Raw genomic sequence first — 13,339 nt, 5'->3', positions numbered from 1 at the left:
TTAGCTTTCATCGGGCTTCATCACAAGGTCTCGTTTTGGGACTTGGTTCATCTTAATCTCCTTTATTCTATTTTACCGTAGTTCATTTAGGCTTGTTTTATTTTATCATTGCTAGGCTTGTTTTATTTTATTTTATGAACTTTTAACAGGAATGTTTGCTTTCAGAATTTGTGTGAATTTTAAGAATCCATTTTTAGATTTAAAAATGTAAAATTGTTGGTTTCATTGATAGTTTATTAGTTTATTTTTGCCATAATAAGAATTGTGCCCTAATATTTTATTGAGTTATTTTTCATGTAATTGTATTTTCTTTTAATAAGAACTTTTATCGTAATATTGACTTTGTTCTAAGTTTTATTATTCATTTTGTTGAATGTTTTTATTGGATTTTCCGTGTGTTTGTTGTTTTTTTCTTGAATAATTTGGTTTAGTTTAGTGTCATCTTGTAATATGAGATTTCATTTCATTTCAACATAAAATATACTTTATAATAATTGTAGGTACTTTAGTCCTGTTTCATTATATACAGTATATTTTATTTTGTTTAATTTTTATTTTATTTATATTTTGGTTTAAAAATTGGCCTTAGTCTAGTCTAATATTTAGTTTTAATGTAATAATCAGGTGTGTTTTATTTCAAGATAAAAAAGCAATAACTACATATTGGTTAAGTATTGTTTCATCTTCTTTTATGGTTGTCATAATCTTTTTGCTTTCATGTTTTATTGAGCTGTTTTGTGATGTAAAGGAAGTATATTTTAAGAGGTGGCATGCCCCCCACCCATCCACGTACAATCAGACACCACCCAGACAGATAATCCCTCCCAAAAGAAAAAAGGGGTGTACAACTGTTTTGATGTGCACAGCCTGCCCCCCACTGCATGCATAGATAGGCGTGATGCATACATTTAGCACATGTGAGGATTTGGGAGGGGGTCACGGCAGCATGGTGAGGATTAGTGCTTTAGTAGGACAGGAGCCAGATTGCACCCCCGAGACTGGCACACTTTCATCGCTTCCACAACATCTCGCTTCGCGGTGGAGGCATTTGATTTGGCAGGGAGAGACAGGAAGTGCTTTTATCCTCACTTCATTTGCGTCTAATCCGATATCATCCATCAGATATCATCCGTCAGGCTGACTCTTTGCACGTCAGCATCCTCACCACGCTCACGTGCGCTTCAGTCAAAGTGTTCTCCAGCACCCAGCTTCCCAAAGCGGGGTGCTTATAAAAACAAGAATGGCGGTGGTGTCTGAAAGTCCTAACACTCGGTTACACAGCGTGCTTGAACGCCTCATCATGGGAACCGCCAAAAGAGGAAAGGAGACAGACAGGAGGTTGTTCATTTCTCTGTGTGCATTAAGTCAACAAATAAGTACGTTTGCATAGATCAGTTGATCAAATAAATACTATATAAATACTATATATCCAGCATACCCCGCGACCCTGGTAAGGCCCAGAGAATGAATGAATAAATACTTAAAATATAATAACTCCAATAACAATGAATCAAATATATCCAAGAGATATGAAATAAGTCAGAGTAAGATGCTAGTTGTTTTTATGTGTGCAGGAGGGGGCGGCGCATGGCTTCACATCAAATGTCTAAATGAACTCATTTACTCCTATTTTAGGCTTCATTCTGAGGAATTACTTGTATTACGTAAAGGCGTTTAGCATATTCACAGCTCTGCAGAGGATGATGTCAACAGTCAGAAATACAAGCCTAGACAGGAGTCCATTGAAAAAGTCACTCTACACTAATTTACCTCTAACTCGGGTCTTGTGAGTCTTATGAAGAGGACAGGGAGCGGATTCACTCGGAAACACTGCAGACTCAGACGATTCATTTGAATTGGTTCACTGACTCGACTCAGCCGACTCACCAGAAACACCGCAGAGTCAGACGACTCGTTTGAATTGGTTGATTGACTCGATTTAGCGGAGTCACCAGTAACAGCACATATTCAGATGATTCCGCTGAATTGACGGAAACACGTGACTCAGGTGACTTACTCAAACGACTCATGAGAACCGAATCACTTTAGTGATTTCGAAGGACCCGAGTCCATGAAATGAACCAAACTTACCACAACTAGCTACAACTGCGACTGCTAGTATGTTGCAAAGCGGAGTTCTGTATTCTACTTCTATGTGGTCATTTCTAGCATATTAAAGCACTAATCATATGCTAGCTGTATATGTTGGCTCGTGATACCATTAATTATGTTTACAGGAGGCAAAAGAAGGAGCAGGCTAAGCTCCAGACTAATAAATCTCCACAGGAAGAAGCAGCGTGAAGGAGCTGACCATTTTTGTGAGTGAGGTTCCATCTCCTAGGCGAGAGCCATGGCAACAGCCAACGTGGGCCCCCCAGCATTCAGCACTGTCCTTTTCAAAAGTGGCAGGTCAGTTTTATTTTTTGAAGTTTAGCGTCTCTTACGCTCCTTCTCGCCCCCACCTTTTCCCCCCCACGTGACACGGTCCCGGGGCGGCGGCTGTGAGAAGACTGCTGAGTGGGAGAGTCTGTGGGAAAACGTTGGCAAACAACAACAACAGGGCACCCTATTCAAACGCACCACACAATCAAGTGCATCGTTTAGTCTCCCACTGTTGCCTACTTTATACTCTAGCTCCCCATTCTATCCAAATATGTGTGCTAACAGACACATTAGCGCAAAAATAAGATGACATAAAACCCATCATCTCCTTGGTGGAAGTAAATATGTCTGACAAACGGAGGATTTGGGACGTGTAAACATGTTTTTGGATGATTTTCATAGTATTTATTGTTTGTCTGCAGCCAGCAACTAAGAATTCTACACTCAGCGACCACGTGATTAGGGACATTTCATATATACTGTAAATATCAAATTCATTCTGTCTGAACAGTCACAAATATGGACGCACGTTTTCCCGCCACTGAAAGGAAAAACATATCCCAATGATAAATCATAGTTACACATGAGAGAAAATGTTTAAATTATTAGTTAAAAAGTCATAATTATGAGGTAAAATGTCAAAATTATGAGATTAAAGTCACAATTGTGAGATAAAAAGGCACAATTATGAGATAAAAAGTCGAAATTACGAGATAAAAATAAATAATTATGAGATAAAAAGGTATTATTATGAGATAAAAGTCACAATTATGGCTAAAAAGTCACAATTATGAGATAAAATGTAAACATTATGAGATAAAAAAAAGCCTAATTATGAGATAGAAGTCACAGTTATGAGATAAAAGGGCACAATTGTGAGAGTCGAAATTATGAGATAAAAGGTCATAATTATGGAATAAAAAATCGAAATTATGAGATTAAAGTCACAATTATGAGATTAAAAAAAATATTCTCGGATAAAAAGCCTAAATTATGAGATACCAACTGCCCTGCGATTGGCTGGCGACCAGTCCAGGGTGTACCCCGCCTGTCGCTCGAAGTCAGCTGGGATAGGCTCCAGCATGCCCCCGCGACCCTAATGAGGATGAAGCGGTATAGAAAATGGATGGATGAATGAGATACCAACTGCGCATGTGCCACGTTCACATGGCACTCGGCACATGCGCTGTTTATATCTCAGAACTTTTGAATTTGAAATTATCTTATAAAATTCTGACTTGCCACTGGGATATTGTTATGACATATGAAATGACTTCATGTGACATATATGAAATTCCATTCCATTATATAGGAACGTGCATGGTGTCCAACTGAACACATCAATCCAAAAAGCACTTTTATGCCTGCTGTTTTTCTAGTTTGGCAACAATGACAAATAAAATCCATCAAATGTCTGATGGTTCCTATGTCAGCATGCAAAACGTATCCCTAATTTCTTGTTAATTCCTACCCCTACCCCCCCGAAGCCCCTTTTTTTTTCCAAGTCTAGCTGCAAAAAACTGAAGCATGTGTTCGGTTTGTACAAAAAAAGCCAGGAGAAGACACGTAGTTTATTTCAGTTATGGTGATTACACGTCAAACAAGAACAACATGATGAGGAATTCAAAGGTACATCCACATGCTTAATAGTTCAGTGCACTTATGCTGTAGTGTTACTTTACTGGAGCGCCACCTTGTGGATAAGAAACAACAGGCAGCTGTGAAGTGAGCGATGCGTACAGTAGCACTTAAAATTTCAAGGGAGGGGTGGAGATGTTGATGTTTCGCCACTAGAGGGAGCGCATGAGCGACTCAAGCCAGCCGAGGTGGCGAGACACTTTCTGAAAGACAAAGCCCTTGCTGCAGTCGGCGCCCGGTGGCTGGCTGACCACCCCGGTGAGGAAGAACACCTCCCTGTACAAGGTGAGCAGGGGGCTGCCGGAGCTCATGGTGCAGTCGGCGTTGGCACGGGCAGCCGTGCAGCCCATCTTGTTGTTCATCACGTCGGGATGAGTCTGCAGACATTGCGTCAGACCGTTGTATGCCAAGTGGTTGAGGGTCAGCGGGCCCTGAAAGGAAGAAACCCCCTGCTGGGGGTCTTTCCAGCCCGTGACCACGGCGGGAAGCTCTCCGGTCATGAGGACGCTCTCTGCAAAGTCTCTCTCGGGGAGGCAGGCAGCAGTCACCTCCTTCCTGAAAATGATGCGGTCGCGGAGCTCCACCACCGCCAGGTCGTTCTCGGGGCGACCCGCCACGTAGCGTGGGTGCACGTGGGATATTTTCACGTAGAGGGTCTTCTCGCCGTCGTCGTAGGTCATCTTTCGCTTGCCTGAGGAAGACGGGAAGGTCAAGACGGCCAACAGGCATAAGTATTGGGACAGTGAACCATTACCACCACAGCATCCAGAAGCAGGTCAGAAGTCAGTCATGTTGGACGTGAGAGAGGGCGTGGCTGTTTGGATGTTCTTCCACACCAAACCCATTCAAACATACCTTCCCCAATGTGTGTGCGATTTGTTTTGATTCTAGTCGTTTGTTTTGTGTCGTGTTCCTTCCTCACCAACAACCACTTGGAAGGAGCTGTGCTTGGTGGCACACTGAGCCGAGGTCAAGACCAGGTTCTCCTTTAGAATGACTCCGCTACAGAATCCTTCCGACTCGGAGCTCTTGAGGACAGCCTGTGAGACAACGGTCAGCTTTCACCTCACGCTGACACACATTGACAAGAACATCTGTTGTTTACGGATGTCTGAAGTATCATGAGTGGTCAGCATTCAGTGGGTTTAGCTTGCTCTGCATGCGCTTTAAAATGGTGCTGTTGTACTTGTTTTATTTTGCATTCAAGTACATTGTGTTGCATTTGTGTAAGAGATGCGCTTGACACATAAAGGTGTGACTGATTTGGTGTAATTTGTGTTCCCACCTGCCAGGGACACTCTCCTGAGGCGCAGGCGAGCCCTTGATAATTACTCCGCACATTGCTGGACGTCTTTTCCTCCCAGCGACTCAGGCTGTTCACCTTCCCGCAGGGATAGCGCACTGAGAAGGTGAGAGGTGGCTGCATCGATAACTCCTCATACTACAATCATCATCATCATCATCATCATCATCATCATCACTGATCCGCACCTGCAGGTTCACACTTATTCCGGTCCGTGCGACTGAGCTTCCACCCGCGTGCACAGGAGCACTCGTAGGACGTGTAGCCCGGCTTACAGAACTGGGAGCACCCCTTGTTCTTCTCCAGGATGCACAGAGTCTGGTCTGCAGGGAGGATACGGAAGAGGAGGAGGATGTTATTTCCGTTAGGTAGGATAGGATACATGACAAAGAAATGCTGCCTATTTGATGGTATTTCATTTATTTTATATTTTTTTTTTTTACTTTTATTATGCAGGCCTCACCATAATAATTCATGCATTTATTTATTTTTATTTTATGTATATTTTTTTCAAAATAATTGTTAAATGTTATTATGCAGGCCTTACCTTCATAATATTTTATGCATTTAATTAATGTTTTTATTTTGTTAAATTAATCATTTAATTCCTAATATAAAAATATTTTTCATTCTTATTTTTATTTTGATCTCATTATGCCTCACCGGTCTCACAGTGGACCCCCGAGAAGCCCGCCTTGCAGACGCAGTCGTAGCCTCCCACGCTGTCGGAGCACAAGGCCCCGTTCTTGCAAGGGCTGTCTGCGCACTGGTCGCCGTCTGAGCAGGCAGGAAGTCTATGAGCATCACGTGATCAATTCTTAAAGCGCCACAAGGACTTACCGATGTAGACAGACCAGAATATGTCCTGGAAGAGAACACGAGGATCGTAAGTGTCCAGGGGACCTCTCTCAACGTGAACAACGTGGACCTTACCGTGCGGTATGAGTCCTGGAAGTGCTTGCGGGCCTCCTCGTAGGTGCACACCCTCTCCATGCAGGTCTGCTCCAGGGTGGACGACTGCTGGTTGGCGCCGTCGACGCTCCTCTTGGGACGAGACATCAGCGAGCTGGCCTGCTGCTTGTCCAGGAAGACTGGGGGAGGAGTCACATGATGATGACGATGACCATAGAACGCAGCTTAATGATATGTCTACGTCTTGGCTGCTCCTCGTGTTCCCATCTCCTCACCTGCTTGAGGGGGGCTCTGAACGGCGGCCACGGCCCCCGCCAGCAGACACACCAGAGTGACGAATGTGTGCGAGGGGTGCATGGTGACACACGGGCGGGGCGTGTGACCTGGATGTCAGTCAAGTTGCCACAACAGCAGGGATCAGGGGCCCGCACTCCTAAGAAGATGAAGCAAATGACGCACAGCCTGAACACAAACAGGAAGAACTGCGTCATCTCGCAAAAAACAAGAAGGAGGTGGGTGTTGTTACATGAGTGGAATATCAGCTCAGTGATGAAATGTCTCAGCTAAGTCGTCATTGAACTGCAAAGTGCATCAATCAATACGTAAATGGGTGATGCACTCATCATGTAATATGATCCACCACACCTCTGCTTCAGTGTGTCTATATTATTATTATTATTATCTTTATTAGTCATGTGTATAGAATTATTACAATATATGAATTCATACAATTAATATCGGTTACATTTATTAAAATTAATTCATTTGAGGTGCATTAAAAACCATTTTTAAAATTAAAAATGAAATAGGCTTCTATGATTGGGCACCAAATCTAAAAGATAAAATTACAATTAATTAAAAGTTCAGGTATTGTGTGGAAGTGTGTGTGCAAATCCAGAAGATATAAATACATACTGATACTATGATTTACAATAATACTGATATAACGCAGTATTATTATTACTGCACCAACAAAGGTCAGATAACGTCACATAAAAGAGATTTTATCCACATTGTTTGTAGGGACTGTGCAGTTAACGTCCGGAAGATCCACATGAACATTGAATAACAACAACGACCGCATCCTTTAGCATTAGCTACCGTGTTGTTGCCGCACGACAAAGATGGCGTCGTAAACAAAAACAAAGTACGAACGAGGAAAGACAACTGCGTCATCTCGTGTGAGGACATCGTGTCTTTAAGTGCTCACCTCTTCCAACGAAATCGGCCCGGATGTGAAAGACGTCGGTTCAGAAACACACGCTGCCCATGAAGGTTCGGGCCCGTTAATGTCCAAGAAGTGCTGATGACCACATCCTGTGGTACCAAATCACGCTTGACTGCGGTGTCATTTACGGTGTAATGACGCGTATTAGCCACTAGAGGTCAATGTATGACAATTCAAGCAGAAGGGGGTTTACCATTTAACAATTTTTGCTTTATTTCACAAGCTACAATAATAAATCAACTTAAATAAAAATACAAACACATTAATGACATTTTTTAAATAGTAGACATTTCAGAAAATACATCACGGTATATACTACATGTAATAAAACACTATTTTTTCACATTAAATTTCATTGTCAGTTTTAAAATATTGCTTTAAATATTTTAACTCATTTTATTTTCTAATGTTCAATTTTATTTTATAATACTGCTTTAAATAATATTTTTAAATTAATAATTAAATCTTCATTACTTTATACAGTATTTATAACCCATCTTTGTAAGTACATAAATCAATTTATAAACGTAGAATATTTAAACGTGACAACACGTGTTTCAAAGTTGCCCAAATGTGGAAAATAAATATTTCCTCATTTTATTTGATTCATTTGCAAAATAATAATACAGTACATAGAAAACATTTCAGTTTCTACAAATACCACATCCCGAGTGAAAAGGAGCAGAAAGAATACAATAAATATAAATATGATTTATTTTAAAAAGCAGCTAGACCTTGTAGTATCACATTCTGTCGCTAGAGGGCAATAGCGAACAGCTTCGCCTTCAACAATAGCATGAACTCTAAGCTAGTAACTTCTATTGTCAACGGTTTTAGCAATACTAACATATTTTTAACCTTTAAATGTAAACATCTCTTTTAATAAATGAAAAGATGCGCCTTAACGCTGGTAACTCATTTATTTCATTAACTACGTTGAAATTGTAGCATTATTAAGGCATGAGCCTCACTCTCTCTTAGACGGCAGCATAGTGTAGTGTCCCCCACGCAGTCCCACAAGAGTCTGAAGCTATTTTGCAACTTTATTCTGACCTGAACACATCAACAGCAGTGCGATTCCAACACCATACACGTATCTCCAACTCACAGACACGTCCATAGTCCTCCTCTGAACCACACTTCCTCATTGTCACTCGGCGAGATGCATTCAGGGATACCCAAAAAAAACACAATAATGTCGTTATTATGCGTGTTTGTGTGGTATAAATAAACGGAAGGACAAAGAAAAACAACAAGTGTATAATGTTATCACTCACTAATGTAACTCTTACTGTGGAAGTACAATTGGATTCATTTAAGTATGCTCGGAAATCACAGGAAATACTTGTACACGTAAAACATGTGTCTTTACTTAAGTTACCTGTTGTCTTGGAACGCAACTCTTCATGGCTCATAATAACGCTTTGCAAGTGTGACTCGATAGTTGGGCTACTAGTAAAGCGTGTTTTCAGACATGTGTGCTATCTTTTAGCTTGAGTTAATACAAGCTTGGGGGGGCGCTGTGATGAATAGGAGTAGACCACACACACAAACAGCAAATAAGAAATAGCCTTTGACCAGCATGACTACAAATTTATTGCAGAAACAAATCTCAGGTGGCGTTATTATTTGCCATCATGTTGCATATTTCATGTCAAGGCTTCCTAACAAGCCATCACAGTGGCCTTATTTCACTGCTTGTTTGTTTGTTTGTTATCATTTGCAGTGCAACTGTGGGCTCGGACCAGCTGGTGCTTTGCAGGGGCAGGATCCGGACCCAGGGGACCGGGAGACTCCGCATCTGGAGGTGCAAATGAATGTTTGCCTGCTAATTTCCCCAGCGAGATCGGGTGCGTGGCGGCATCCAGAGGCACGTACTTCATATGATGACTGTACGAGTGAGTTCTTCCCCGTCATCATTCGTCTTTTTCATGTTTTATTCACATCTCATATTGTCTCTCTTACACACACTCAGCTGCCTACTCATTATTCTTACGTGGTGCTTCTGCAAATTGCAGTGGAGGGGGGAAAAAAGAGGCGGTGACCTTGGTGACCCGTTCTTCTTTAGGCGTGTTAATGTAGTTTTTGGCACGCTAAACAAATACCTCATCCATAATTGATGAATGACAAGCTATTACAGCACTCGCACACTCATTTGAACGACTCCCCTCGCACCTCAGCATCCATTTTTCATCACTCGTTGGCTTGTTATTTATTTAATGTGCTATGCCATAAAGTAAACACACACACCCGTGTGTTAATAACGAGTTACGAAGATGCACGCGGTGCTCTCAGGGCCTCTCAGTGATCTCATCATATGCACATTCATCAGCAAACAGGTCAAAGGGACAAACGATGCATAAGGAGCATCAGCTGCCCCGCTTTGCTTTCAAAAGCAGCTTATTGTGGTTGCAAAAAAAGGCTCCGCACGCACACACAGGACGGACCTGGCAGTGCACAAACACACACAACGCAATCACGCCTCCATCACAGCACCACAAGATTGGGCGTGATTGGGTTGTTTTGTGGCGAGGATCGACCGTAATGCTTCATTATGTAGTGGAGACACGGGTGGGGGTGGGATGGGGTGGGGGTGTTCCTCTAGCAGTTTTCATACATGATGTCCCAGATGTACAAAATTGGATCCAGGTCTGGGGACCGGCCGGTCCATAACGTGGATGCCTTGGTCTTGCAGGAAGGAGGAACAGGAGGAGCACTGCCAGAGCCCTGCAAAATGACCTCCAGCAGGCCACAAATGTAAGCGGTCACAAACCGACTCCATGAGGGTGGCATGAGGGCCCGACGTCCTCAGGTGGGTGTTGTGATTGCAGCCCAACACCGTGCAGGACGTTTGGCATTTGCCAGAGAACACCAAGATTGGCAAATGCGCCACTGGCATCCGGTGCTCTTCACAGATGAAAGCAGGTTGACGCTGAGCATATGTGGCAGACGTGACGGAGTCTGGAGACGCCGTGGAGAACGTTCTGCTCTCTGCAACATCCTCCAGCATGAGGTTGGTAATGGTGTGGGGTGGCATTTCTTTGGGGGGGCCGCACAGCCCTCCATGTGCTCACCAGAGGTAGCCTGACTGTCATTAGGTACGGAGATGAGATCCTCAGACCCCTTGTGAGACCATACGCTGGTGCTGTTGGCCCAACACTGCTAGACCTCATGTGGCTGCAGCGCATCAGCAGTCCCTGCGAGACGAAGGCATCGATGCCGTGTGGCCTGGCCTGCCCCTTCCCCCGACCTGAATCCAATTGAGCACATCTGGGACATCTGATATATTCCTGAAACTTGCCTGCTTTCTACTGCTGATTGCTAAAGAATGGATGGATCTGATGAAAGACGGGAGTCTAATCTGTCATTTGGTAGGTTCCATGTTTATATGGCCACAGAGCACAACATTCTGTGTGCCCTGAAAGATCATTCAAATGAAGGAGTTGTCTTTTGAAAGATGGCTGGGAGTGAATGAGTTAAGCAAGGTTTTGATACATTAGGTTCGAATACGTTTCAGTTTGAGTCGGACCTTCTGGAGCGGTGATGCTAACCACTAGTATTTCATTAGACACTGTACGTTGCTGTACGGTAATGCTAATGGTTTCATTGATTTGAACGTGCATACAAGTTACATTGGAGTACATCACATAGTACAATTCACAGTTCCACGTGTCCAGACGGAGTAGGAAGAAGCAAAGCTTGTTTAATCCTACCTGACATTCGTTTGACATCAATTGCAATACATTGGTTCACTTCCTGTATTCCATGTACACTGTCTTCTAGTTGAACACATTGAAAATGAATGAGATAATGTAATAATGGGATGAGTAGTAGAAAAAATAGCACATTTCAAATGTAGTCAGATTTCTTGTCAGCATAACTACTTGATTTGAGAATCCTGATAAATAACACGAAATAGACATAAGAAAACATAGTTGGATAATGGGCTAGTACTGGCAATGCAGTCACGAAAGAATAAAGAGTAATAAATGACAAGAAGGAAGAGTTGGTAGTGAGTGTAGTAGTGTTCAGACATAGCGCTGTAGGGCTTTCAAGACTCTTCTTCCTTGTACTTTGCAAACATAAACTGCTTGTATTGTTTCTTGAAATCGCTCATCTTAGCGCATTGTTTGAGTTCCATAATCTGATTCCACATACTGACATGCTGAAGGTTTTAAATCAATGGTTTAAGTTTCGTTTTTCCCTGAGGTATGAGAGTGAAGGCGTAACTCGTAGAGAAAGAAGTCGTTATGGAAACGGTTGCCGGGGGTTGAGGATAAAGTTGTAATCTTCCAATAACATTTTTTTAACCTTTACAAGATTAAAGTCATAGTCAAAATTATTACAATTTATTTGTCATAATAGTACCATTTCATTCCGCTAATATTTCTGCCATAGTCTCGTAATTCTCCCGCTTCATTGTCCATAAAAGTCCTTTCCACAAAACAGCCCATGGCTTGTTATGAGCAGATCCCCTCATCAGGTTCATCAGGTTCTAGAAAGTTCTTTCTTGTCCTCCGTTTGTGTCTCACAGAGAGGCTTCACGGCAGCTGATTGAGGCACACTCTGCAAGCTCTCCAAATAGGCTGTGCTCGGCCCAAAAGCACTTTAAGGCTTCTGCTGCTGAATCGTGGCTATGAAAGAATGACCCGAAGGGCTCGAAAATCTCCAGCAAGGTCCTTGTTCTACTTTTCCATTTTTGCTTTGAAACGTAGTGATGGAAAGGTGGAAAGGTTCTCTCCTACACCATTTAACGAAATTATTCCAAGACCTAGACCAGCATTCACAAGGTTCTCCCTTAGTCTCCACTTCATCGTGTTTAATAGCATGACATTGACATTGACATTGACATTGACAATGACATCAAATCCACTTTGGCTTTTTGTGCTTTCAGGTCTGCGTCTGTCCCGTGTTTGCGTTTAGAAACGGTGCCACCGCACCACGACCCAATCCAACTAAAACCCCCAAAATGACATCAGTCTACACGTGGGCACACGCCTCACATTTCACCAAAAATGAATGAGTCCAAAAATATGCATTTTTAAGCAAGACAGTTTGTCCAACTTGTACTTAGTTTTGCCCAAATGATGCACTTTTGAGCATAAAAATGCCTAATGAACTAAAACACAAATGCAGCATAAGCGATGAAGACCACCATTCAACAATGTAGTGTTCTACACTGGCCACTAGGTGTCAGTAATTGAGAGACAAGCACCAGCCCAGATGGCCAGAACAACAGGCTTTTATTGCAGCTTTAAGTTACCTCACAACAGACACAATAATAATAACATCATAATGATAATTACAGACACACGATATATATATTTTTAAACCGATAACTTTAAGTGTAGTTTGTGCACACCTGGAGGTAAGAAGGACGGGAACAAATTAGGATTTGACCAACTGTAACTGTTGATTAGTCCTAATGAAATATGATGACATTACTACCACATGACTACTACCAGGAGAACCAGAGTATAGAGGGGGAGGAGCCACCTGCTGTGGCCCAGCAAGGTGCACTGTATTCAGACACATGCTTCGAGCAGCCGGTGTGACGCCACGGAGGTCTCTGGCAAACCTTTTGCATTTTTCAAACGCAGTGGCACTGGCGTTTCACGTGGCTGATAAGGGTTTTTGTGTGCTTGATGTTTTCTTTTCCCCTCATTGCGGAGCATTTGGTGCAACTAGCACGCAAACCTCGTCCTCGGAAAGTATGTTTACAAGTGAGCTCACGGGAAGTTACCACAGGCTGCTAACGTCACAGGCAGGAGAAAAAAGAAGCGTTTCAACTACAAAAATGTTCTGTTTATAAAGAAGGAATCCTACTTGGCGGAAATTCACTAACCGTGGTCCAGTCTGGACCAAATTAACTGCCA

General features: G+C 42.6%; 1 protein-coding gene and 1 long non-coding RNA gene across 3 annotated transcripts; one reads left to right on the top strand and one right to left on the bottom strand.

The window, feature by feature from the left end:
* Positions 1 to 3,933: 3,933 nt before the first annotated feature.
* proza (protein Z, vitamin K-dependent plasma glycoprotein a) lies at positions 3,934 to 7,593 on the bottom strand. 2 transcript variants are annotated; one of them, XM_054759591.1, is made up of 9 exons: positions 7,446 to 7,593; positions 6,511 to 6,668; positions 6,257 to 6,414; positions 6,164 to 6,188; positions 5,987 to 6,100; positions 5,512 to 5,646; positions 5,306 to 5,421; positions 4,943 to 5,060; positions 3,934 to 4,711 (listed from the first exon to the last, which is right to left on the bottom strand). In XM_054759591.1, the coding sequence occupies exons 2-9, from the start codon at positions 6,590 to 6,592 to the stop codon at positions 4,173 to 4,175; spliced, it is 1,287 nt and encodes a 428-aa protein (XP_054615566.1). In that variant the 5' UTR covers positions 6,593 to 6,668; positions 7,446 to 7,593; the 3' UTR covers positions 3,934 to 4,172. The 2 variants fall into 2 exon arrangements, with proteins under 2 accessions (XP_054615566.1, XP_054615567.1); XM_054759592.1 differs by having other exon boundaries at positions 6,511 to 6,697; positions 7,446 to 7,587.
* A 1,292-nt stretch (positions 7,594 to 8,885) lies between these two features.
* LOC129171178 (uncharacterized) lies at positions 8,886 to 10,478 on the top strand. Its single transcript, XR_008566749.1, has 4 exons — positions 8,886 to 9,079; positions 9,190 to 9,361; positions 10,159 to 10,275; positions 10,379 to 10,478. It is a non-coding gene; the product is annotated as an uncharacterized LOC129171178 (long non-coding RNA).
* The last annotated feature ends 2,861 nt before the right edge of the window (positions 10,479 to 13,339 follow it).

This window comes from Dunckerocampus dactyliophorus, chromosome 18 (genome assembly GCF_027744805.1).
Source record: "Dunckerocampus dactyliophorus isolate RoL2022-P2 chromosome 18, RoL_Ddac_1.1, whole genome shotgun sequence".
In the NCBI taxonomy this organism is placed as follows: Eukaryota; Metazoa; Chordata; class Actinopteri; order Syngnathiformes; family Syngnathidae; genus Dunckerocampus; species Dunckerocampus dactyliophorus.
This window is presented reverse-complemented; position numbering and strand designations above follow the sequence as displayed.

What these genes read in the sequence shown, in the direction of transcription:
- proza (XM_054759591.1), bottom strand. Translation starts at nt 6,592, where the DNA reads ATGCACCCCTCGCACACATTCGTCACTCTGGTGTGTCTGCTGGCGGGG. An exon ending in GAATAAGTGTGAACCTGCAG is followed by an intron (nt 5,422 to 5,511) that starts GTGCGGATCAGT and finishes TCACCTTCTCAG; the next exon opens with TGCGCTATCCCTGCGGGAAG. An exon ending in CAGGAGAGTGTCCCTGGCAG is followed by an intron (nt 5,061 to 5,305) that starts GTGGGAACACAA and finishes GTTGTCTCACAG; the next exon opens with GCTGTCCTCAAGAGCTCCGA.